The sequence below is a fragment of the Ammospiza nelsoni genome, chromosome 3, assembly GCF_027579445.1.
Source record: "Ammospiza nelsoni isolate bAmmNel1 chromosome 3, bAmmNel1.pri, whole genome shotgun sequence".
Lineage (NCBI taxonomy): Eukaryota > Metazoa > Chordata > Aves > Passeriformes > Passerellidae > Ammospiza > Ammospiza nelsoni.
The window spans coordinates 32991331-33019113 of NC_080635.1; the positions used below are offsets into that span (position 1 = coordinate 32991331).

Sequence of the window (27783 nt, forward strand, 5' to 3'; positions counted from 1 at the left end):
GTTTTCAAAAAAAAAATCAAACTTTCAAAGCACCTAGGTATATTTACTATCTAAAAATAAAACTGATGACTGAGAATACAAACAGGCCATAGAAGACTACAAAATTCAGATATTTATTATGGCCATATGCATCCCATAACTTACACCTCTTTCAGATGAAAATTAATCAGACTTGGTGGCGTTTCTGTCAGGAAAAGGCTTATAAACAAAGCCCCTTCTATTTATCAAAGTGTCACAGCTAGTATTTATAAGAATATTCATGAATATAATACATTTACATGAAGGCCAAAGAATGTGATTTACACTGGAAGAAATAATATACTATTATTTTTATGTCAGCACGTTAATCTAATTCTGCTTTCAGAATTTTATTTTTAGCTTAATTTGAAAGGGACAACCTTAAAAAGCAGACTTTTGATCAATAAGGCAAAGAATGCTGTACCCAGTCCCAGCTGGTTTACAAACTAGACATGATAATGTTGCAGAGCCAAGGAAAATGAGAATTGTAGTGTTATACAGCTGAAATTAAAAATGGAAAAAAAGAGAGACTTGAAAAAGTTCACCAGAAGTTTTCCTTATGCAAGTTTGAATGGTACTGGACTCTTCATCTGAACATCAAGACTATCTGCTTCTCTATTCCATTAAGTGACACTCAAGAGAAGGTGCACTTGTCATGTGTAACATTTTATTTAATTTCATTTGAAATGTCACTGTCTGCAATAAATTAACATGTATGATCACCTGGAACTCCATTCAACAGCAGCACTCATATGAATACAACAGTCCACAAGGTGAGTATAAAAACTGAAGCGCTTGCTTTATGTCTGATTCCTGACTCCAACTGGACTCTACCAAACATGATCCATATAAGCAGAATGAGTATATGATGTATTCTTTGCTATAAATGATTTTCTTAGAACATTCAAATAATCACAGAAGATATGCTATTGAAAGAGTTGCTAAAAGCATAAATTGAACTTCAGAGCTTTGATTCTAAAAAGCAATCCAGGTTTTTAAAGTACTTCATGAGAAAAAGTGAGATATATAAAGCTTAACTAAATGTTGGATTTTTTCCTTTTCTTTTTCAAGATCAGTGTTTAAGTACCTGATGTTTTCAGCCACACTAGAACACCTCCAATTAGCATAGATTGTAAAATGATTCACCATTTGGTTTCTTATGCCCTTTGCAAGACTTAATTCAGCAATACAGCTTCCCAGCCCAGATCTGAACTCCGCATAGGCTCAGGGATCCTGTGACTGCATACTGGCGAAGAATTGCTGCTTTCAGAGCTAAGCACAGCTGCAACTATTCACTTTACCTTTCAGCCTCTTCAGGTACACTGGAACATCACTCTTGATACTTTTGGAGTCCTCCTCCGTGGGCTCCCATATCATTCTCGGAGGATTGTTCTGCGCGAGCCAATCGGCCACTTTGCTCTCGGCTGCCATCATCACCGTCTGCAGCCCCGGCAGGTCCTGCCCGCTGCAGGAGGAAGGCTTCTTCGACTTGTGACGCTGCTCCGACGTGAACTTTGTCACATGATCCTTGATCTTTACTTTTCCTGGAGTGTTGTCATCAAATTCAATGGTAAAGGAAGCGTGCCCTGAAGCTGCTGCGTGGGAGCTTTGGGTATCTTTTGTGGGAATTTCGTGAATAGTGCTCTCTGCTACCTGTGAAGCTTGCTGGCATTCTTTAGTAGGGATTTCAAAATAACTGGGCTCCCTGCAGAAAGGATAAAGTTCTTCATTTGCAGATGCAGATTGCTCCTCAGATTGCTTGGCATCTGTGCTGCATCCTATTAGGAAAAATAAAAAAAAAAACAGATTTCACAATACTTGGGAACTTCAGGCTCTTCAAAATTTTCTGAAATCCTGTAGAGGCCACTTGAGTAATTTCTGGAATAAACAGTAAGATTGTGGAGTAGATAGAGCACCAGAGTTCTGGAAAAATATTTCCAGAATTACATATAGGAAGTATTAATGAAAAGGTGGTTTGAACTTCAGCTGTGAGAAATATAAAGTGGGAAAAAGCTCCCTTAAAATTTGTCAAAGTGCATGCAAAATATTTTTAGAAGATGTAAAGGTCAGATGAGTTATTTGAACATAGAAAACAGGTAAATCACAATGGCAAATTTGTTGAGATGATCATTATCACAATTCCCATCTACCAGAAAAAACATCAAATCAGGGTGCTCCCAAAACAAATTTTAATGATCTGCCATCTCCTGCAGTAGACAGAAAGCCTAATTTTGTTTGGCCAAATTCTTCAGAAAAACAATTCACACATTAATGCAAGATAAACATTAATTCTGGCTTGAAAAGTTAAACACTGCAAAGCACTGGAAAGTGTTTTGGAATTCAAAGACTTTATGTTTCTACAAAAGATAAAACCAAAGAATCAAGCTAAATCCTATTGTCATGTCCTCTTATTTTACTTGTTGCCATAGCATATAGATGAACAGAAAAAGGAACAATAGCTGGAAGCATGCAGAATGTTAGGAAGCCATGCTCTCACTGGCTAAAAAAAGCAGAAAGTATAAAAAGCACAAGATAGTAATTCCAAGTTGCACTGTATAACCTAAATGAAGGCTAAAGCTTCCTGTGGTTGCAGCAGATACCAATGTGCCTTTAAGAAAACAAACCTTCTGATTGCATTTTATCAACCAAAACACCTGGTGCAGAATGCGCTAAAAGAAACAGAAGCTTGAGACCATAGTAGCAACGGCAACTTAGATTCTAGCAAAAGAATTCTGAGTAGTTCTGGAGCAATTTATCATAGACCACATTAAGATGTTTAAGATATCATTTTAGTTGCCAAGTAAAGAATTAAGACTGCAACTAATTGATTTGAGGTACTGAGAAAAGCAACCCTACATCAGATGAGGAAGTTAGTACTTGTGTATGAAACTATTATACGATAAAATAGCAATAGAATCATTTATACTGAAGTCAGTATTTACTTCATATACTGAAGTCAGGAATTTAAGGGGCAAAGGATGCAGGATGGAACAATGCACCTGTGCTGTGTCTCACAAGCGCATTTCTTGTGAGAATTTATGAAAGGCCAAAAATGAAAAAAAGAAAAAAAAGGTAATGTGATACACCATTGGACAATATTACTCCAATACAGGTAACAAAGCAGTTTAAAATTTTTTTTTTCCACCAGTAGCTGTTACGAACACAAAACACGTTCACAATTCAGACAGGTTTTTCTATTGTGCAGTTGGATTCCAAGAATCCCCTAGCTAATGCTTTTCATTGCACTATCAGCTACCTCATGTCTGTGAGGGAGTTTTCAGGTACTATAACAGCACCTCACTACTCCTCTCCCAGGGAAAAGAATGCTTTTAATACCATTCCTGAAAACACTTATCCCAGCAGACATACAATACAGAATGAATCCCTTTTACTGATGCAAAGGTTATTAAAAATCATCTCTACTTATACAGAAAATCTACAGAAATAAACAAAAATCATATTTTGCATGTCCTAAACTTTAGGTAAACTACCATCACTCTCCATTTGTTTCATTGTAGCTAACAAGCTAGAATGGATCAAGCTCTGGCAGGATCAAATCTAGAGCTTGGATCCTTACAATATGAAACACGGTGACCAAAAAAGAGAGTAATCCACCACACAGACTATTCATAGACAACCTTTTTTCCCCCACGTGGTTCTGCTCAGAACTTCAAGTCAACAACATCATGCAATTCCTGTAGCCAATAATTTAGCCAGATATAGTGTTCAACACTCTTTCGTAGAAGATAACTGGCTAATACTCTGTTTTGAGAGCTATTTCTAATTTTGGGCAAGGCAGGAGCATTCTGCTGGTCACACAAGACACAGTATTTTTCAGTAATTATGAAATACGTGGTTTATTACCATCTTTTGAAAATAATAAGACTGTAGGCAAATTGCATGAGATGTACAGCAATGAGAAGATCTCTCACACTGGTTTGCCAGCATTGATGAAGGACTTAATAAAAAAATTCATGTCTAACTTGTCTGCACAAAATTTAACATTTCAAATAAACTGTTTATATTATCATGATATGTACAGTATTTGATTCCAATATTTTTGATTAAACAGAATGCTAGTAAATAGTTTGAATCTAAATTAAGACAGAGCTTAATCAAAAGAAGCGAGAAACCAAACTACAACTAAATAGTAAATTTTACTAAACTAGAAAAATTTTTAACAATTATATAAATAAAAATATCTGAAGTATAAGTTAATTTTAGTTACATAAAAATACTATTTTCAGTTAGAAGTATTTTTTAGAAACAGAAGTGTTCTAAAAACAGTTTAAAACTACAGAAGTACTTTTTTAGTACACAGAAGTGCATTTTTAGGAAAGTTAAATGCATCAGAATTTATTACAATAGGAAATAGAAAATCATGAAGCAAAAAAAATTAATAGAGATCTTGATCTGAACCACCCTTCATTATTTTTCTCACAGACTTGAAATGCAAGTTCTTACACCTTTCTAAATATTACAAAGAGTGATCTATAAAACAGCCTTACCTTTAAAATCCTACTATAAAAAGTCATCTACCAAGATGAAGGAAATTATATATCAGACTAAATACAGACATCTTTAAGAAAAAATCTCCTAGCAAATACTGAAGATAGTGGTTGTCACTGCTCTTTTAAAACCAGAGCAAGTAAAATATATGTATAGTAAGAAAGGCAATTGCAAGTGAGTTTTGGGAAACTGAAGAGATGGGTAGGTTGTGAACATCAACCTCTTTAGGGACTGAAATCCTGAAGGGATTTCATAACTGGCAAGACTAAAATGAAAGGGGCAGAAAAAGTAGCAGGATTATCTGTAGAAAGGGAACTCTCACTCTTCAAAGACCCTCAGTGACAAAAGACAGCTGAGCAACTGTTTTTACAAGGCAAGCAAGGAAGCAATAATTGGTAGCTGGCACCCAGGTGTAGTGATACTATGATTGAAACAAAACTAGGAGAGGCTAGGAAGGAAACTATGGAATATTTGGGAAAACAGAGGCTTAACCAAAGAGAGATTCAGAGATCCTTTACTAGGGTACATGTCTTGTGAGGAATGACTGGGGGAGTTGGTTTGCTCAGTCTGGATGAGAAGAAGCTCAGGTGGGATCTCATCACTCTCCACAACCACCTGGAAGGAGCCTGTAGTGAGGTGGGGCTGGTTTCTTAACAGTGCCTGCAGTGAGAGGATCAGAGGAAATGGCCCAAAACTGAGACAAGGCAGATTCAGATTAGACACTAGATTTTTCTTTTTTTTCACTGTCAGGGTGGTCAGGCATTGGAATAGTTTGCCCAGGGATATGGTGGAGTCACCATCCCTGGAGGCGTGCAAGAGGCATCTGGATGTGGCACTGGGTGATGGCTTAGTGGTTTAGGGGTGATAGTGCTGGGTGGATGGTTCAACTGGATTATCTTGAAGGTATCTTCCAACCTCAGTGATTTCTATTCAATTCAATTCAATTCTATTCAATTCAATTCAATTCAATTCAATTCAATTCAATTCAATTCAATTCAATTCAATTCCTATTCTGATATGACCATCAGAAATGCAATATTCACTTTGAGAATTAGCAGAATCAACTACATTTTCTAGGACTTTCTGGGTTTTTTTAAGTCTTATTTCCCAAGTTACACACACAAGTACTCAGAATTTTAACATTTTGCTACCTGGACAAGAAAAATCATAGGTGTCGGTGCTATTCAGATGTGCAAAAAACTACCTCTGTATATTATCTGCAATGACAGGATTTCTCAGAAAATATTTTGCACAATCTTCAGATTTTTAGTCATTCTCTTTACTTTCTGCCTTAAAAATACAATTTTAGAATTAAATTTGCAAAAGAAAATTATCTGGAATTTACAAAGCACTTCCCATAAAAAAATTCTGTATACCCGAACCAGTATATTTATTTGCAGTAGGTATAAGAAACAGCCAAAATATGATATTTACACAATACCCCAAAATATTTTTAACGTTAGCTTTATATTTGGCACTGTGCAATGGTATGTGTAATAAAAGGAGCTGATTTTAATGTTTTCAAATACTTTATAGAAATTTTTTTTCCTTCCTGTTTCTCTTCATATTCCTACTTTTTATTTCCCACTTACATTTTTGTTTTTTGGGGTTTTTGCTTTGCAGCTGAAGTAAACTTTTCTTTTTTTCATTTAGAGACAAGATTTCAATAAGTACATAAGATTCACCTAGTATTGAATATGAAGATTTTTGTCTTTTAATGCTTTCATAACCAGTCATATGAAAAAATATCAGAACTGCTCTTTCAAAATAGAAATACAAGCCAGCACTGTATATAAATCCCCATCTCTCATAATAAATCATTTTACTACCTGCTTTAAAGGAGCTTAAGTGAAAAAAAGGACAAAACTAATCCTACTTAAATATATTGCTGTGATGGGTCTTTAGAGTTCTGTAAGCTCTCCATGACATACTGTGCACATTTGCTGCTAGAGCTTTGCAAAGCAAGCCTTACATGCAGCACTAGCACATATTTAATGACAAAACTCATCAAAATTCTAGAACAAACTTCTAGGAACTTAACTGCTAATATTGCTGGTTAAGCATCACACATTACAATGTGTGTAAACCCCTACACACAGTGACTACACTGGAATTTCTCAAATAATTGTCAGTCTCCTTTACCTGAAAAAGATATTGTTTCTTAATTGCAAGGAATGTTTAATCTGACATATTCTTATGCTATGCTGGAATTAAAATTCATGCCAAGTGGAAAGAATTACTTCAGATTCCTTAAGTCTTCTTAAAAACTTATTTCTGTCTTTTCTTAGATTTCTGGTAAAGGCATTACTGACATTAATTCTACAACTACAAGTAAGATCAGCAGAGAAGGCAGTTTTCATTACCCCAGGAAGTGAGAGTGTAACATATGGCAGTAATAATAATTACACACCCAATAAACCTGCCAATAACATGGACATTTAACAGCTGCAGCATAAAGTCATGCCAGAGGTGTACACACAAGTGCTCATTTTAATACAGACCAGCAGATCTATGGATCATTGCATCAGAGCATTACATATGTCGGAAAAACGTAGAAAGGATTTTTTTTTCCAAAAGTTTTCCAGGCTATTCTGCTCTGTTTGTAAATAACTTTCATTAGTGAATTTCCATTGTGATAGAAATACATTAACATTGAAATAATCTTATTAACTTGAGACTGTAAAGAGTAATTGTCTATAGCTGGCTTAACAGAAATAAATCTCCCACTTCAATCTCCTCATTAAACCTTACCCCATCTCTTAGAATTCAAGTCCTCTATTCAATAAATAATCATGCAATAAATCATTAAAACATGACACAGATTTTTAATAGGATTACTTTGTTAAAATGTTATCTGACTTATCAATTTGGTTTAAGAATTCACCTGTAAATGACTTTTAGGCAGTTTATATTAAAAAGCATATCCCAGATCAGTGTTTTAAACATTTAATACAATTTAAGCCATGAAAGAATAATTAGCTGCACCAATCATTAATATTTTTAATAGTTTGATTATATTTTAAAAATATCCAAGCATGACAATTTTCTGAAGTTTCCAATTTTCCTTCATACAAGTGTGTCTTTATATTGATTTCCTAAAATTATATTAATCTATATTATAAAACCTAAATGTTTGAAGAAAATACATAATAAGTTGTTGAAAAGAAATTCAACTTTTCATAGAACATAAATGTAGGCCAAAGCAGCCCAAAAATCTTATGATTTTATAATTGCGTGAAAACATCCAGAATGTCTTTTGCACACCTCTACACAGACACAGTGTTCTGAGACTGCAGAAGTGACCATAGAAACAAATGTCAACTCTTACATGGTTTGTCTTCTCAGACTCTCTGCCAACACTACTAAAAATCATCTACAACAGTCAAAAACCAGACCAGCAGAACAATTAATACAATTAATACAATTAACGTCTGCTCAGAGATCAGGTGATCACAATGAATAAATCATTTGTGTATACACAGGATTTTAATTCTACATCCTCACAAATGAAATGGTTCTGCAAAAATGTCAGGTTTTGGATTTTTATCTGCAGTGCCTTCCTTTCACATAGGCTTTTGTTTAGTATGTGCTTTTTCAAACTGAATTCCATTCTTGCAGACTTACGAATCTTTAATTTTGAGGAAATAAAAGGTATTCGTACACTCTTGTTAGATCAATACTATTCATAGGAGATACATTCATGGCTAAACAAAAGCAACAATACAAATTAAAGGGATTTCTAATATTTTTTGTTAAAAAAGGACAAAATGTTGTATTTGCCAAGAAGGCTTTGGGTCCAAATTTAGGTTTTGTATAGTATATATATGGAAAAAAAACAACCAAATTTAAATAGTTTAGAAAATATTAATTTATTTTCTCTACTCATAATTTACTTTATGATGACTTCACTAAGCAAATCAAGTCAAAAATATTCCCATTACTGAAGTTCAGTCTAGAACAAACTTATTTTTGTCTACTACTGAAACAGATGGCATCTCCATGATTAGTTTGAGTGAAAGTTGGAATCTCATTTTTCTTGGAGCTCGGGAACAAAGATAGAAGCACTGATCACTCGCTGAAAAATCTCTTGATAAAACGAATACAAGAGCATGTAAACCATTTGATGTAATTTGATGCTTCTGAAAAAGCAATCTAAAATTATAAAAAATAAGAACAGACACATTACACTAAATAGAAGCTGGCATCTTTTGTCACCTTGTTAATGGCATGGCATTGCATCAAAAACACAGACTTCAGCATATCGCTTTTCAGTAATCCTATATTTAATGAGGAAAAAGTAATTTAAATGTTTTTATCTGGTTTCTTTATAATAGTCCAAATCTTAACAGACTCTAGTGTCTGAATGATGACAACTTTAGAATAATATGAAAGAGGTCATTAAAAAGGCCATGGCAAAAAGTTAATTTCAAAGATCTTGTCTTCACTACACTGAAGTGTTCATTTAGTTTGATTTACACATTTTTAGACTTCACTCCAGCTCCTACAAAATACGATTCATGTTAACCAAGGGAAGTACTATGACAGGAAAAGAGAAATTCTGACCTCAATTTAAGTACTGTAAAAAACTGCCAACTTAAAACTGTTGGACCCTAAACGGGTGTCTAAAGTGCTAAATAAACATGGTTGAATTTTGTGCTAACTTGAATAAGTTTTAAGTTACTGTTTTTATTAGAATAGCAGTCACTTTATTTATATGCCTGACGATAGATATAAAAGCCTAATTATAGGTACAGAGATTGAAGTTCTGGCAATACATACTGTGTCTAGACAAGCTAACTAATAAAAAGGTCTGTATTACAGGGGAATAAACATTACCATTTAGACTACATAAATCTTTACTTCAAGAACTATAACATGTAATTCTTACTAATACAGCATTATTGAATTACAGAAGAGACTGCTTCTCTAGTATAGATAACCTTATATAGCTAAAAGCCAGACACAAATGTAAAAATCACAATTTATTTCCAGAAATTATTTCAATAAAATACTTCTTCGTATATAAAATGACAGATACAGATTAAACTGAAACAAAGGACACACTGGTTCAAGTAACATTATTTGCTATACTTAGTGATAGAAAATTGTGTTATATACTAGAAAATTGACACATTATATGTGAAACTGATTTCTTTATAATAGTACCAATCTGTAAACGCACAGTTTCTCACAAAAATATGTTCTTCAACTACCTTACCTTTTAATAGGCTTTTATCTACACAAACTGTGAAACTTCCAAACATCTGTTTAGTTCCCTATTTAAGAATATATGCAGTTCAGTAAAGAGGAGAAAAGCCAAGAAATAAGACAACACACTTACCTGAAGCTCCTGTCTCAGGCATTTTTTCTTCATGCTTGCTATCTGGCTTACAACCACCTTTTTCATCAGCTTCATCTTCACCCCACCAGGCTGGCTGCCCATACAAAGGTGTCCCACGAGGCATGGCAGAAATATCTATAAAGACAGCCCAAAACAGAGGAAATAACTTTTCTGTTTAGCTATGATATTTAGGCTAAGAATCACATGAAGAGAAAGTCATTTGCTTGGATCATTTCTCCTGGAAGCTGAAGTGAAATGGATGCATGCATTTGCCTAAATACAAAACAAACTTGGAGGCCAGACAACTGATCTGGGTTCTAAATATAAAAGCTTACTAATGACCTGATAAAACTTCTGGCACAAATGTTTATGCAAAGGCAGGCACCGTCTCTAATTGTTACCCTGATATATCCGCAAATATTATTTCTTCTTTCAGTTTGAAGTCATCAAGACAGCAGAACATTCCTAAAAGCTGTTTGCTGCTATTTCTGTGAGAAGATTCTCATTCTTACCCACACTGACCTTTCAATGAAATCTGAACTCACTGCATGAAAAACTGATCAAATTTTGCAATGCTGCCAAGGTTCCAAATTGCTGACAGCTACTACAGAGTGCTGAAAGTTACCTTGTGTGTAAAACATTACTGAGCACAATCAATTTTACAGGTTGGGGTGGTTTTTTTTAAAAGCATCAGTTAAATTATAGCACAACTAAAAGTGCTATAGCACATGGTTAAATAGATTTAATTACAAAAATTAAGTAAGAAAAAAACCACTGATATATAATTGAGATTTCTAACCTGATGATAAATTGCTGGGTTAGGTTTGATCTGATCTTTTGGACGAATACTTCACCCTACAGAGATTTAGCTATTCTAGTGTCATACAGATGTTCTGAATGTATTTTAAAGAGTCTTTATATAATAAAACATCATATGTTAAAATCTACCTTAGGTGCTTGTCTGTGACTTTTCTGATTAGGAATGTCAACATTTTTCAGTATTTTATACACTTGCAATCCAAAGATGATTTCATAGCCATGCCAAAGGTTTCAACATGATTTTAAGACATTAAGTACTTCCTTTTTACACAGCATTATGCCTTAGTCGATATAAATTACAAAAAAAAAACCTTGATGGTTACATAAAGAATTTGTGGATGCCCCATCCCTGAAGTGTTCCAGAACAACATGCTGGATGAGGCTTTGAGCAACCTGGTCTGGTGAAAGGTGTCCCTGGCCATGGCAAGGGGGTGCAACCTAAGTGATGTTTAAGCTCTGTTCCAACCCAAACCATCGCACAATTCTATTCCTGTGCACTGAATTAGCAATAATGAGCAGATGTGCATTTATAAAGCAACAGTGAAAGAATCAATCCCCAAAAAGCTTAGGAGAGTTACACTCAAATATAAATCCCTATCCCTGTTATTTTTGGAAGAGTGAAAAGAAAAAGAGAAGGTGAGGATAAACCGCCCCCACTGTGCTACTTTATGTACCCTTAACAAGATGCTGGATTAGCCAACAAAACAAACAGGTTAATTAAGTATACCACAGAATTCTGTATGTGGGGAAGAGAAGTCTTTGAAGTGAGTCTTCTGGAAGAAGAGATGAAACCTAAACAAAACTGTTGAGCATTGATCAGGTTGGAAATCAGACCTAGACAGTTCCATATTAAGGAAACAACAATACTTGATCCCTTTCTCATTCTTTTGGTTATATCCACTACACTTCAGAAAGCCTCATGCTGAAGTTCATCAGAGAATGGTTTGGGTTGGAAGGGACCTGCCATGGGCAGGAACATCTTTTGCCAGACCAGTTTGCTCAAAGCCTTGAATACCTCCAGGGATGGGACATCCACAAACTCTCTGGACAACCTGTTCAAGTGGCTCACTACTCTCACAGTAAAAAATTTCTCCCTAACATCCAATCAAAACCTGTCCTCTCTCAGTTTAAAACCATCAGACCTAGTCTTTCTATCACTAGCTGCCTGTGTTAAATACACTCTCCCTCTTTTTTTCCCAACTCCCTTTAGGTACTGAAAGGCTGCTATGAGGTCTCCCTGGAGCCTTTCCTTCTCTAGGCTGAACAATTCCATCCCACAGCCTGTCTGCTCCAACTCCCTGCTCATCTTTTTGACCCTCCTCTGGCCTCACTCCAACAGATCCAAAACCTTCCCATACTGGGGGCAGCACAACCCACACAAAGTTAAGACAACCGCAGCAGAGCCACCATGACACATTAAATAAATAGGAATGATGGTGTAGAAACAAGGCTGAAACTACAGTATCTACAAATCTTTAAACCACAATAGAACACTGAGGCTATATCCTGACACATCAAACAAAGAATGCTAGGAACTGCAAAACAAACAGAACTCCCGCCCATTTAAAAAGGGAAAAAACCCCAAACCAACCAAAAGAAAATTAGTGCACTTGGTAATGGTAAAAAGTACAAACTGAACAAATACTTTCACTTAAACTGCAAAAAAATAGAAATTTTCTACCACAAATGCCACAAGTTTGTGATTTGGGCAAAGAGATATGCAAAAATATTAAAAAAGCCAATCAAATCTCTCTTTAAAAATGTTCTTAACATGTGGATGTTACCATAAAAAAAGTAGAAATTAACCGCCAAAAACATTATTTACATCTAAACTATGGTTAAATGTCCATATTTGTGAAATTCTTACTGTCCACAGAATTTCACAATCATTCTACTGAAGCAAATTAACATCCTTCCCAAGTTCTTGTGCTTCTGCAACAAAAAAATGAACCTTACCCACTGATTTTTCTTCAGATTTCAGTGCTTCTGTAGTTTTGTGGTGGACTTCAGCTGTGGAGTCTGCTGCCTTGGACTCTGAACTTTTGGAGCTGCTTTGTTTCGATCCTTCTGCCTCTGAAGATTTTTGGGATAACTGGAGTTGGCTCGAGAATTTTTCATGCTACATGATATTAAATAGAGAACAAAACACAAACCCTCAAAGAGTGGGAAAAAAAACACCTCTCTATGTCATTGTACATAACTGTACAATGACAAAAAAACATCCAGGAACTGCACATTGTTACCTTAAGTGCTTCTTCGGGGACTCTCATCTCTCCCCTGACCACAGTAAAAAGATTAGTATGTAGGAAATTATAAGGAAAATGCTGAAAAAACTCTGAATTCACAAGAGGATGTTACAGAAAAGTAACAATTGTGCAGTCTATTATGCCACTGGCATGGTGACAGCTTTCAATACATGTCACTGTATTCATCAAAGCAAATGAAGTTATTGACTATATATAAACAGAACATTGAGTGGATACCTTAGTGTTTTAATTATAAAAGCAATTTTTTTTCATTCAGCAGTTTGCTGAATATTTAATTGTAATCTTATCTGCTGGTATACAACTGCATATGATACAAATATTTATATATCTGCCTCAAAGAAAAGTAGTACTCTTTAGCAACGCAGAAGACACACATTATGTTCCAAATCATAATTGAAAGTTGAGGTTTCTTGCAGTGAGAGACAATGAAATGTACTTTATCAGTAGTTCAGACCAAGGTAGAATATCCTAAACTCTGAGATTTTCGCTAATACAGGCATTTTTGTAGCAACGACAACACTTAACACAACCATACTTCTAACAAGACAAGTCCATCCTGACACTGCATTTTTATGGCAAGGATATCATATCCAAATCTCAATTTATCTTCTAACTTCAGAGTGATGTATGTCTGTTCTGGAATCCTCACATCATTCACAAATGTCTGCAGAACAAATGAGGACAGAAAGAAATACCATTAAATTCCAAAACAACAAAATTAAATAATTCTATAAGAAAGTCTTCAGCACCACAAATTTTCTACTGGGGATTCACAAGGAAACCATAAGCTCAAATTGCCAACTGTTTAACAAAGCATGTCAAAAGGAAGGTAAAACACCAGTTGATTACCAAGATGCACACTGGTCTTGAAAAATTCCTTGCAGTTCCATCTTGTTAGCAATATTCATGGAAGAGTTGATTAATGTTCCCTTGAATTAGCACCTCCACTTACTATTTTTCTTGTAGTTTGCTTTTTTCAACCCAAATTAAATGCCAGAATTGACTTATCATCGTATTTGTACAGCATTTAGCATTGGATATGAGAGTTCTGAGGCAGCTTATTTCTAATAATTGTCAAAGGACTTAAGAAAACATGGACCAAGTTTGTGCATCTGAGTAACACCAAAAATCAGTGGGAAGAATTCAGTATATTGCAACCCTACAGGATCATCCTACGTCTAACTTAAAACTTCTACAACATGCACATGTTTCTAAAGAAACAGTTGGAATATGCCATTTTATAAGCACTCGGAAGTTGGAAAAACCTGAATCATTAAATAAGTCAAAAATCTGAATATTTGAATGGCTGTGTTTCTCATGAGTCTAGTATTAAATGAACTGTGATTAGAGAGAAACAATCTCCTTCCCCAAAATAGTAAGAGGATCTTTCATTTAATTTTCTTTTTTTGAAGGAAAAGAATGTTTATTTCATTATTTTAAAAGCTGTTTACCTACTTCATAAAAAATATCTTCCATGGGAAATAAGAACAAAAGGTACAACTAGTCACTGTTGAAAGCATGAAACTTTCAGGAAGGTTTCAGGCAAATTTATTTCACTTTAACATTTTGAGAGTCCAGGGCATAAACCTCTGTGAAGACTATCATCAAGGCACTCTGAATTTCAGTGAACCTACAGAATTTAGGCCACCTTGCAGAGATCTATGTCTATATCTATGCATTTTTCCTCCCAGGTCAGAGTTCTGAAATTCATGTGCAGACACAGCATAGCCAATGCAGGGAACTCCAAAGGCTGTGTGTGACTGTGTGTGCAGTTTACTGACAGCCTCATGCTCAGGACTGATGTGACAGCATAGAATAACCAAGTCTTGGTTACTCTGCCACTGGAGCTTTAAAATCTCATCACATGCATTGGGATGCCAGACAAAGCTAGCTTGAAAAAGCTAGTTACTCTGTAAATAAAGAATCCTTTGCCCCTTTAAATCACTCCATTCATGTGATTTCTAAAGTTCATTCTTCAAATAGTGAGAGCCAACTGTCTTTAAGCCTTCATAAAGTTTGCTAAGTTTTTCAGAATCCAGTCCTGAAACATCAGTTTGCTATCCTGTAAATATTCCTGAGAAGAATGTTACTCAACAGGGCCATGGATTGTTAATACTTCTTCTGGTATGTTTTTGAGTTCACAAGTTCACACTTGAATTCTACTGATACCAGGGAAATAATAATTATATACTAGCAACTGCACGCATTTGCCTCAGAAAAGAGAAATTCCTTCATCTTTCTTGTATGGAAAATAAAAAGAAAAACAGGAGTGTCCAGAATGAGTCACAACAAACTATCAGAAATACAATTTAACTTAATGTAAAACTGGTTAAAATTTACTTTTGCCTTTTTTTTTTTTCAAATCTTAGATGTCCAGGATAAAGACTTCTAGATTTCGAAGTCCACGAGAAAGACTACTGTAACCTTTTCACTGAACTGAGTGTGAATCAACCACACATGTAAGAATATTCAGGCATTAGGGCATCAGGTGCAATCATAGTCAGCTTGTGAAATTATAACACTCAGAACACTCAAAACCAAAACATAGGCACTAGCCACCTCCCCTTAAACTCTGAATTATCATGCGTGGTTAAAGTGCATTCTACCAGGAATGGAGAAATACTTTATACTAAGAAAGGTATGTATCTATTCTCAAAAGAGATGGGACCAGCTGGAGAGATGCAAAATAAATCTTTCCATGAAGTAGGCAAAATAAGACAGGGTAGCAGCTGCTGAAGCACTAGAAGAGGCACTTGGCTGCTAGGGAGGTGGTGCTCTCAGAGCAACAGCAGCTAGACTAGAAGAATTATTACCTAGTTCACCATATGGTACTGAGCCATTGTTCTGCCACACAATTAAGTATGGTGTTACAAAAATAATGTTTTTTCTCCATTAACCTGAAACCAGGCAAGCAGAGATATGAAAGAAAAGCACAGTGGGAAAGTGACAGTAAGGAAAACACTGTGAAGACAAAGAAAAAGGACTGAACTCTGAGATTTAATATTCCTTGTCCCAAAACAGTGGGAAGAAAGAGTTCCTTTGATGTCTCTGAGTAAACAGCTCTGAAGCAACTGAAGCTTCACCTCAAACTTGAGAATGAATTAGATCAAGTGAAGCAAATCACTGAAAGCTCTTTATTAGAGGCAAAAAAGGAGTTGAATGAAGACCTTATAACATATATTTCTATTCAATTCCAGTTTTGTGACAAGGCAACAAAAATCTGAAGGTATGCCTACTGACTACAAGAATTACACAACTAGGGAATAAAATCAAATGTGTCAGCAAAAAAATTCTATGTGCTCAACTTATTTTTGATCACTGCCTTGAAACAGCACACCAACTTTGAAAATACAGGGGCATATTAAATATTTAAGGACCAAAGTCCTTGTATGTCTACAACTGTTAAAAGGATATAGCCCTTCAGTGGTTTCACATGGAGTTGAGACTGACTATTTGGAAGGCTGAGTTAGTTACCTAAAAATACAGAAAAACTAATAGAGACAGTGACAGAGTTTTATTTCAAAATGCACTTCAAGATCAAAAGGTAGTAACTTGAAAGTTCATCTTCTATTTATTTAAGTATTTGACAAAACTATTCACTATCAGCAGCTTTCTAAGTATTTTTCAAATAGGCAGTCACAGATGAACTCATGATTTTATTCTGTACATATTCACAACAGAGCCAAACATTTAAAGTTATAAAATAACAACCACAACTAGTGCAAATACAGAGGTCATAAAGGAGTATCTAAAGGGCTACAAAATGATAACAAAGTTACTATGTTTTTAATAATTTGCTGTAATATCAAAAACTTTTATCAAAAGTGATGCTTAGCTAGACTTCTTAATATTCACTTCCTAGAAAAGCCTTAGAACATAAAATGTCATTCAAAATTTGTATTTCCTGTAACTTTGGATTTCTCCTGTATTAGTTTGCAATGAATTGACACAAATTATTCATAGAGATTTTTAATAAAAACTATTCTGAAAAACTAAATGCAAATACAATATTAGTTAAATTGATTTTCATATATGGTTATTGCATAATTATTTTTTTCCACATATGTACAGTAGAAATACAGTTTAACATTCTTTTCTCTATTGTAACAGAAGAATAAGGAACAGCATGTGAAATAAAATCCATATCATAATAGCACATTTTAGATATTGAAATATGTCAGGGCTTTTAGACATTATAGTCAAGATTCTTTTTTTTTTTGAATTCTGAAATACATAAGTATAACACACTCCTTTCTATTGTTCTGAGCTTTTCCTATTGCCAAAGCACTCTTATTACTGGAATTAACAGCAGCCCTTTATAAAACGTGCAGTGGAAAACCCCTGCAAAGACTAAACTTTCCTTTTGAATGTTCCCCCATTTCCACACTCGCATTAAAAAAGTATTAATGTACAATTAATAATGGCTCCCCATAACACTATGGGGAGCTATCTATTTCTGATGTTAACTTACCCCATTCAAGCTGCCCAAATCCTTCACCAAGTGTTCATCTGTAGAGGCATCATAGTTGAGTACAGCATGTTGCTTGTCCACACTCCGTGACTAAAATATATTAAAGAAAACAAGGTGTTTGAAAACCACATGAGGTGGTTATGGCTATTTCTTAGAGCAGTGTGATTTTCTCTTTTTACATAGCACATTTATTCAAATTATATTAAAAAGACAGTCCCACATACTAAAATGATAATATCTAACCCAACTCCAGGTACCCATAGCAAAATCCTAAATTTAATTCAAAATAATTATTTTCCTAATGTTTCCCTAAATATGATCAGTCAGATCCAGATATACCTCATCCAAAGCTTTTATATTTTTTTTTTCAGTCTAGGATCACTGATGTTTAACCTAATATTATTATCATCTGCACTTTATTTCTAACACTCTCACCCCTTAATTACATGCATCTTTCAAGACATGACTGTGATTCCGGGGTGTTGCTGTTGTCTCTCAAACTCCATTTCCTGTCACACATCTGGGATAATTACTGCAGTATACAAGCATTCCAAGTGTTTCTCCTTGATCTCAATTTCCTGAACCAATTAGCTAAATGTCTGAGCAGTTCCTGAATTACTATTCCCATCAGTTCTGACTTTCTCAGTCCTCCCTTAAGCACTTCAGTATCCATCTATTTTTCTCATTAATTCTTTATTTCACATACAAACATCATGACACAGATGAGGAACAAGCCTGGCTGCTATTTCATCCAAGAACAGCAGCTCCCCAACAGCCAAGTCCCTCTTTCAGCACTCACTCCTTGCCAAGTGTTTGCAGCCTGAGGTGCTGATGGCAAGCAAGGGATGTGGGGCTGGATGTGTCTCCTTCATGCATGCATATGGTCAGCAGCTGCACACCTTCAAGAGCTCCCAAGAGAATGGAGACCACAGCTCATCCTCTCCATCAGCCCAACTTGATCTTATGTTTGCTCTTCATTCTGCTAGTGCACTGTCACAAAATGACTGCACAGCAGCAAATTCCTTCCACCAGCACAGCTTCTAATTTCAGGTTTGCATCTTCTATCCTTGCTACTCAACTCATTTTTCAGGACTGTATTGCACAGTATGATACATTTCTGTCTGAGACTTCCATGACTTCTGTGTACCAGCATTTGTGGTCTGTCAGTTGTAGGACAGACCTGCCTTACCAAGTGCCCTGGCCAGTACAGGGCATCAGAACACACAACCATTATTCCTAAGGAAATGTTTTCTCTTATTGTAATCCCATAGTTATCACCTCACTCCTTTTCCATTTCCTGAGACTTGCTACTATTATTTTCCTTACTTTCAATTTACTTTCTCATTCTTCCTGTCCATTTAATCTTATGACCACTTTGCTTTCTCCCCAAAGAAGTGAGATCACTGTTCTCCTGCTCATACTTACAATTTTATATTTAGACTTTTTATTTTGCTCTACATTTTTGAGGGATATAATGAGAGGGGGCAGGGTATCAAAGTGCAGAATAAGGAAGAGACAGACAAATGAACAAGCTGCCTGCCAATATAAGCTGCACTAATATACTACATCAGTTAAATGCTTTTAATGGCAGATGAAGACACGGCAACATGGTTCATTTTCTACTAACTTAGTAACCTTTCAAGTGAAAACAATCTCAATACAATGAAATTCACTGATGTGCATGTTCTGCACCAAGAATTACCCTATTTTTACCTAAGCTATTGAAAAAAAATTGAACTTCTCTCAGTGTTGTTATTCAAATATATACTGTATTAATAAAAATTTAATTATATTTATGTGCTACATCCTATTAAAAATAAGTTAAAACAGAAAGGACAAGAAAAAATCCTCATGCTACTGTGTCACATCATCTGAAATGCTAAGAATGATTACTCAAGTCTGTGGTTTTTACAGAAACACTTGAAATTCCGCAGAACTTCACAGTTCTCCTCAGGTTCAAATTACTTACATATAATTGGACTTTTTATTAATTTCAGCTGATCTTTGCAGGTGCAAAGATAGTGCAAGTCTTTTGAATGCCTTTTTTCCTTTGGCTTTGTTATTGCAGCCTTCCATTCAAATTTAAGGGCTTTTAAAATTCCTTTTTGTAAGACTGTGGTGCCCTGGCTGGCAGTAAATGCCACCCAGCTGCTCACTCACTCTCTGCTGCCCCAGCGGGATGTGGGACAGAACAGGAAGAGCAAAAGGAAAGAACCCATGGGTCAAGTTTCAGCAGCAAAGGGGAAGAAGGAAGAAGTAAAACAAATCAAGTGATGAGAAGGCAATCACTTCCAACCTAACACAAGCAGCACAGTGCCCAGACAGTCTTTGAGTAGTGGGTATCTTCCCCAAAGCCCCTTCCTCAGATTTCACTGCCAAACACAACACAATATTTGTCACAGAATATCCCTTTGGTCAGTTTGGGTCAGCTGTCCTCGTTTGTGCTCCTTCTCCGCATTCTGTGCACTCCCCCAGTCAAGGGTGTGTAGGAGGAGCAGAGTGAGAGAGAATGCCTTGAAACTGCACACACACAGCTCAGCAACAGCCAAAAGAGTGGTGTGCTATCAACAGTGTTCTGGTCACAAATCCAAAACAGTACCATAATGGCTTCTATAAAAAAAAAACCCTACCAACCAGCCAGATCCAGTACACAGATTTATATATGTCTGCAGAAATAAGAATCACAGAATAACTGCAGTAAAAGCCATACGAATACGAAAAGTCCATCCTCAGTTAAAAGAAATTTCTGACTGGTGTTATTTTACATAGATACTCTTCAATTCAATCCAGACTACTAAGAAAATATTCAGAATACAGAATATTTTCTGTATATTGAGAAAATAAATGCACTCTTCTTTGCAAACCATTGTGATATTGAGAATAATGTATATTTTTTTCCTGGAGATGATTTCTCCAATAACATTCAAAAAGATTTCTAACCATAAGGTGAAAGAAGGGGTAATGTAGTGTTTATCCACAAGCAGGCTGATGCAATGGAACAGTTAGGAACAGTTAGCTAAACAGGAAGACTTTTTGAACATATTTACAAAAAAAAGGCAGATCTGTATTCCCAGATGTGAACTAAACCTTTTAGAACAACAGTGTTTACAGGTAGAGATCTGAGGTCTATCAAGCATGAAACAGTCAAAATTATTTTCATTAAGGCCTTTATAATATGTCAAGCAATTATGAATAAAAGCATTAAATTCTGCTTTCTTTATCATGCATTGTCCACATGCTTTGCAGTAAGAGAACAACCAAGTTGTCAAGAGTGGAGAGGAAGGTCTTGCACAAAGAGCTACACACACAGAACAAGAACACATTATTAGCTTCTCTCTTGGTGGGTTCCTCCCCCTGCAGCACTATGTGGTGTTACAGTCATGCTGGCATGTAGACCTAACATAGCAGCAGGCTAAAAAGAATATTCTTGAAATCCCCATGCCCCTTGATTTTTTTTCACTAACTCTGAAGTAAATGCACAACAAATAATGTTTGTAAATAAATCAAATCTATTCACAGTATTAATCAAAGAGGCAGCTACCTTTGAAGGTGGAGTTCTGTAACACAAAAGAATAAATGTTTCACTCCAAGGACTGATCTACTATGGATGGCATAGCAGAGAAGAAAAAATATGCTCTCTTATTTACAGAAAACAGCCCTCTCAAACAAGTCACTGGTAAAATAAAAGCATTTTTAGATTATAAGCTACTGGGCAGGAACCAGTGGAGTGGGGCTTTTTGGTTGCTTTTCTTTCATTGTTGTTTTGGATGTTGGTGGATTTATCTGTGCACTTGTTTGTTTGGGTTTTTTAAATACGTCCCACATAAATTACCAAGACATCATACTATCTGTTTTTAAAGACAAATTAAGAGTACTGCCAAGTGCTTTCTAATATCATCAATAAAATATCTCAATGCCTTCTGAGGCTGAGAGCCAAATGCAATTTACTAGAGATACTACATTCTGAGTAATAAATGTAGAATTACATCTCTAAGCACTTCATTTGCAAGTAAGACTCTAATTTGGGCAATAATGGCTGCATACACAACTTTTGGGAACAAAAACTCTAAAACAAAGTATTTTATTGAATGGTAGGAAGTGTTGAGAATATCAGTTTTAAGTTCAATCTTCCTAAGAGCTCTACACGAAACAGTAAGAAGAAATTCCCAAAATACTACCATCAGTCATTAAAAAAAAATTAGAAAAAGGCAGGTCAGAGGACTACAGCTTTGACAGGGCAAAGTGCAAGCAATATGGCTACATAACAACACAGCTACACACATCTAAGAGCTCCACAGAGTCATCCTCAAAGTTGAGGAAGTTACTGAAGGATCAAGCTATTTTGACTTGTGTATTTTCAATTCTATTTAAACTGAGTCATTCAACTTCCTCAGAGACAGAAATACTCTTCTCTAGAAATTTCATTTTCCTTTGTACAACACAATCAGGCCATGGGGATAGAATTACATCAAATCACGTGACTAAATTAGATTACAAGCTGCTGAAAAAAGAAGGCTCCTTTCAAAAGCATCCAGCTCTCTTAACATCATCACATTTTATGGAACACAGTCTACTTACTTTACTGGTCATATTGCAAAATGTATTTCATCTTCTATCCTTGCATTCTGCATTTGATTTATATGAAGAAAATGTGATTCTCTGTACTTAAGCAGTAACTGCACGATTGATGGCAAAAAATTTAAACTAATTTTTTTTCCCTGAGGACACAAAAGATTCTTCAAAACAATTGCTCCCCAACATCTGGGAAATTTCTTTTTCAAAAGGAATGCATGAAGCTGGTGCACTAAGTTCATGATTTGAGCAGCTGCACATGGAAGGCTGAAGCAATTACCTGTAACATCAGCTCACAGTCATCTCTTCCAACAAAAATCATTTCTCGTGGCAGCCTATGTCGGGTGCCGCCACTGCTCACCAAAAACCAGGATGTTAAGCTCATTTTCTGCTTAGCTGATAAATCCTTGGCAAAGCTACGTCATCCTGCAGTGAGAAAGAAAGAGAGAGAAATTCATTTTAGTTATTTTTAGCTACAGTTTCTGCTCAGCAAACACTGTGAGCAGAATACAAAAAACCTCTGAAAATACAGCGTTCTCAATAGCATGTACTGAATCCAGCAATCACAGGAAGCGAGAGGCTTCAGATTTGCATACTCTCAGGCTCTGCTCCTTGTAATTGGGCAGAATTAACTGGTAACCTTCTGCAAAAGGAGCAAGCAGCTAGCTAATGCCAAAGTTGTATGTCAAGTTGTCAGAAAGCTTTTAGCATTTGACCACTGATTATCAAGATAATTGCTACAATAATGCTTCACTATCACAACCAACAAACAGTTCTGTAGCAAACATTCACAAAATACAGCAAGTAACTTGCATGTCATTACATTTTCCTGTGAAAAAGAACCACCTCATCTGATTTTAAGCTCAAGTCCTTTGTACAGCACAAGTTCCATTAAATTAATGGAACTTTTGCTTCTTATTTAATCTCAGTTTTTCAGGATAGAACATCTATTGGAAATTTAACAGTGTGCATTTAGTATTGCAAACGAAGCAGAACAAAATGAACAAATTAGAATAGATTATCTGTAAGTATGAAATCCAAAAGAAGCATTCCTACAAAACTTTACCATTATTTATCAGTAAAAGATCCAACATATTCCATAAAACAGAAGAGAAAACCCATAGCTATTTAAAATGTCATAAAAATGGATAAAAACTTGTACAGAAAACTTCTTCACACAATATGATTTACTTGAACCTGGACAAAAATATGGTTAAATTTCTCTTTAAGGCAATTCAATGGCTAACAGTTGAAAACAGCCTTAAGAGTATTCCAAATCTCTCCTAAAGAAAATGCAAGCCAAAGCAATTATTTCATTCATTCATAACCACACTGTATTCATTGAAAGGGAAGCTAAAGAAAATCAAAAGCAAGCAGCCAGCTTTTCTCTCAGTACCAAATAGCTGGCATTTCTCTTCTATTTATATGCCAATTAGTGAATTTCTGCAAACTTAGCAAATGTACTCTAAGTAGACATAAGTCTGTAGTGGACTTGGGCATACTGTTAAAAAATACTAAGAATTCAGTGAGGTCCTCAAAATGAGGGCTAAAATGGAAACACTGAATAAAATGACAATACAAGCAGTATGCCATCAGACAAACTACAATCAAGGAGATACCACAAATCAGTAAAATATGTAAAGATAATGAAGTTTAAGTCAAAACAGCATGTGACATGACTAAGCAGATTTTTACAAAACAGTCAAAAGGTGGTAAAATGTACCAGCAGAGCTGCCAAACCAGTTTAAAAAAAAGTAATGCAATTCACATGGAAGAATTTAGAATGACTTAATGTGCTAACGAGCTACTGAATAATAAAGTAAATATGCATTGCAACAGTATTCTATAGTAATACTTACAATAGAATTATCTTTCCACAGCTGTATCACAACACATTCAAGTGAAACCTATGTCCACTTAATGTTATCTGACTCAACAGAAGTAATACAGCATCTCTAACATATTTTATTCCTAGAAACTAAAAAGACTAAAATTAAATTTACAATAAGTACTTGCTGAAACAAAATTTAAAGTGATATAGCTACTAAATACATGTTTCAACAACTAAAGTGGATTATTCAGCACCTTTGAAGGAAATTAATATTTGTATTTTCAATTTAATCTAGTTTAAAATTACAAGACAAACTGGGTCAATCAAATTACACTTTTCAGTTCCCTTTAAGAGAGGAAAAGGAAGTATCACAAACAGCCAACCTACATTCCAGCTTTTAACAAGTAAATTAACTGGATGTTTGACAGCAAGCATGCTGTTCAGTATCAGAGCTCCTCATTCTGTTTATATTTTACTACCTTCTAAAATATCCCATCTGTTTATCCTAATTACATTTGCACCATTTGGCCTTCCTGCTCTAATTTGCAATTCATACAAAAGTCTCAAGATTATATAAAAAAAATCTGAAAACTGGAAAAATTTCTAAGGAAAAACTATGTTGTAGTTTACACAGGTAGACTGACTGTAAAAGAGGAAAACTATTTTTATTTATAAAACAGACAAGTAGGTCAGCAACTAGAGCTAGGGAAAAATAAACCAACACTCCAAACTTCCTACAAATAATAAAGCCTGACAACAAACAGATTAAATTAAGCTATGTGAAATAATTTTTAAAAATGCATTATACAAAGCAATCACTGCCACACAGCTTGGCAGCACATTTGTAGTTAAAAGTCCATCAGCAGTTCTATCGAACTTAATAATGTTGTTCTTTTGAAACAGTTGCTGTCTCAACTGCAAGAAACCATCAACCTAGATACATATTTTATTTTAAAGTATTCTTTAGAATAAACCAATGCCTTTGATCAGAGCTATGCTGCAATCTGCAAAGCACAACTGGCTGAAAAGAGGATCCAGTAGCAACAGTTGCTTAATATCAGAACAAAAAAAGTACATCAAAAATTTGATATGGAACTGCACACTTATTAGTCATGTGGACAGTTACATTGCACCCCAAAAAGTTCATGAAAGCCTGCAATGTTTTGAATAAACTGCTGTCCCAAGTACTCTGGCTACAGTCTTCTGAACAATACAACGATGAAAGACAATTCACTGCCTTTTCTATAGAAAACTAAATTACAGTATGACAGATGCAAAATCATCACAAGAAGTGTCTCTTAACAGAGTGTAAATTTAGGTCATGATAACTCCTGCAATGAAATGTTATGGTTACACAGGGTTCAAAAAGCAATTCTTTTCTTTCATGAATGCTTATCAGCAATCCTGTTACATGCACTGACACCACTTACAGCTCAGGAAGTGCATGCACTGTGCATTTTTAGGGGCTGGGAAGATGCTCTAGTCAGGTTTCACTGTCCTACTCCAAAACCTCTTTTCCTTACCTAGCCTTTCTTTCTGCATGACAGGACATTGTCCCAGATGGACCTGTCCTACTACAGTACAGACTACACTTTCCAGATGCAGTGTTTACAAAAAATACTCCTAGAAAAAAATAATTTTAAATGTTTTATTGAAGCATTTGGTTTTACTAGTATTTCCTAAAATGACAGCATTGTGTTTAACCAAACTAGCAAACATTTCCTCAAGACTTGATCATTCAAAGCCTCATTCCTCATGCCTGCAAGTCAGTGGCTGAGACATCTATGTCAGCTGCAAAATATTTCCTTGTCTGCAGAAGAAACAGTATTTTATGGTGCAGGACTACAACTTTCAAAAGGCAGTAACCAGCATGTAGGAATGAACATGTGAGTAACAAGCCATTTGAAACAGATGATGCAGCAACAGAGAAATTGGCTGCATCATCCCTGTAAATATACTTCACTCCTATGAACTAAGATACTGCAGCCAAAAGATGGGTGTAACCAATTTCAAATGTCTAAACAGACATTGCCAAGATTAGTTTTGATACACCCACATTATTGCAAATAAAACTCCTTAATAATCTCAAATTTGAGCATTTTACAGCCCATGTTTTTGTACTTGCCTGTAACCGAAAATAGCTCAAACTAAAGTTAGTGAACACTGAGACAACAATCCTACAGAGAAAAAAAAAGCTACGTTTAAAATTTAAATTAAACCTAATATATGTCTGAAATTCCAACTTTTAAGCACTGTAGTCCTCTACATAAAGACTGAAAATAGTGTAATTTTAATGGCATACTATTATCCTATTACTGTACAACAAATTCCACTTATGAATATTTTAAAACAACATTTAAAAAAGCCCTGCACCAAGCTGAGACACAGTACTGACAGAGTCATAAGCCCATTGCTGCCCATTATTTGCCCTTATAAGTTCCTGTTTCCAGCTGCTAAAGTATTTGTTAAAATTAAGTTTACCTTCTCAGCTGTCTTAATTAAGTATTTGCTAAAATTGAGTTTACCTTTACAACTGCCTAGGAAATTCAGGCAAATTTCTGAAGAAATGACTGAAATATTTCTAAAACAATGTTAGAGTAGAATATTCTATGTCAATTTAAGAAAATATTAGCTGTAATTCATCTATGTAAATTGGCATTGAAATGTGGCAGAAGGCCTGAGTATCAGTTTGTACCTTGTATTATTGCTCTTGTACAGATCCATCCAAATGGACAAAGACAAGCAAGAGGCTTTTGAAAACCTTCCTCGTGCATATTCATTCAACAAGGACAGAGATAAATTCTCTCAACACATCTGTCTATACAGAGGTAGTTAAATAAATTTGTGGAGCATGCTGTTTTAGTATTACAGTGCCAGTTACAACAAAAATAAGGCACCTTTTTCACAGTATTTTCAACTCATCCTGTGTTGAAACAAACAGGAAGGAGAGAACCACAGGTGAGAACCACACAAGGACAAGACACTTGAACCAGACCTTTTTGGTTCTAGACAGATTTTGGAATCAGGACTCAAGAAAGGTAAATGTCAGAAATAAGCCATGACAAGGGACAAATCAGAAATGAGAGCAGTGATGGAGCCAGTAATGGCTGGAGAAGACCTGAAGTTGAAGCTGGTAACCAAATCACAAAGAAATGTGGTCAGCAAACAACACTCACTGGAAAAGTACCTCCCATGTCTCCTTTATTGACTATTCAATGTAATAAAACAGACCAGTGCCAACAGTTCTAATTTTGACTGAAATGGACAAGTGTATGCCAAAGAAATAAAACACCTAACTGAAGGTAACTTCAACCCTGAGAAGATTATTTTATCCATATAATCAATATTCAAAAGTAATCTATGAAGATAATTGATTTAAACCTAGGAACTCTAAGTGGTAAACAGCACAGTAATATTGTCTACTGTGCCAAACCCTCTGAAGTGGGGTAGTGTGACACACCAAGTGCTCCATGGGCGATCATAATTAACCTACTTACATACATGCATTAGAAAACAACCTTTAACTACAGCACAGCACATTTTAATCAGGACTCTGCCCTACTCAGGTTAAAACAAAGAGCTTAACAGTCAGTTAATCAGTGTTCTTTTTCCTCTCCTCATCATTTGATTAGCCTTATTTACTGCACATCACTAAAAACCCTTCCTGAATTATTAACTTCCTCCTGACTTCATCTGCCATGCTCAACACCACCACATGAGAAATTCATTAACACTTACGGTAAAACCTGCACAAGTAGTTGTAGAGAGGGTTTCATGTAAATGGGGAACTGTAGAGAGCTTTTTTTAACACTGAAATATCTTAGTCTTGGATATTTAAGTTCCAAACCCATCAGCAATTCATTTTAAAGTACCTAGTTTCACACAATATACTGGTATTCAAATGGTTTAATTTATTTCTGTTAGATCTCTGAATGCCTAATTCTTTAGCAAAGTA

General features: G+C 35.4%; 1 protein-coding gene across 6 annotated transcripts in view; it reads right to left on the bottom strand.

Annotated features, from left to right (window-relative positions):
- Positions 1–27783, bottom strand: part of CEP170 (centrosomal protein 170) — a 94624-nt gene that overhangs the window by 48189 nt on the left and 18652 nt on the right. For all 6 annotated transcript variants that reach the window (XM_059467348.1, XM_059467347.1, XM_059467350.1 and 3 more), the window contains exons 2-8: positions 22278–22423; positions 17426–17515; positions 13537–13618; positions 12931–12986; positions 12644–12806; positions 9869–10003; positions 1320–1796 (exon numbers count right to left, since the gene is read on the bottom strand). In XM_059467348.1, coding sequence (XP_059323331.1) covers positions 1320–1796; positions 9869–10003; positions 12644–12806; positions 12931–12986; positions 13537–13618; positions 17426–17515; positions 22278–22382 — 1108 coding nt within the window. In that variant the 5' untranslated portion in view covers positions 22383–22423. The remainder of the gene's footprint in view (positions 1–1319; positions 1797–9868; positions 10004–12643; positions 12807–12930; positions 12987–13536; positions 13619–17425; positions 17516–22277; positions 22424–27783) is intronic.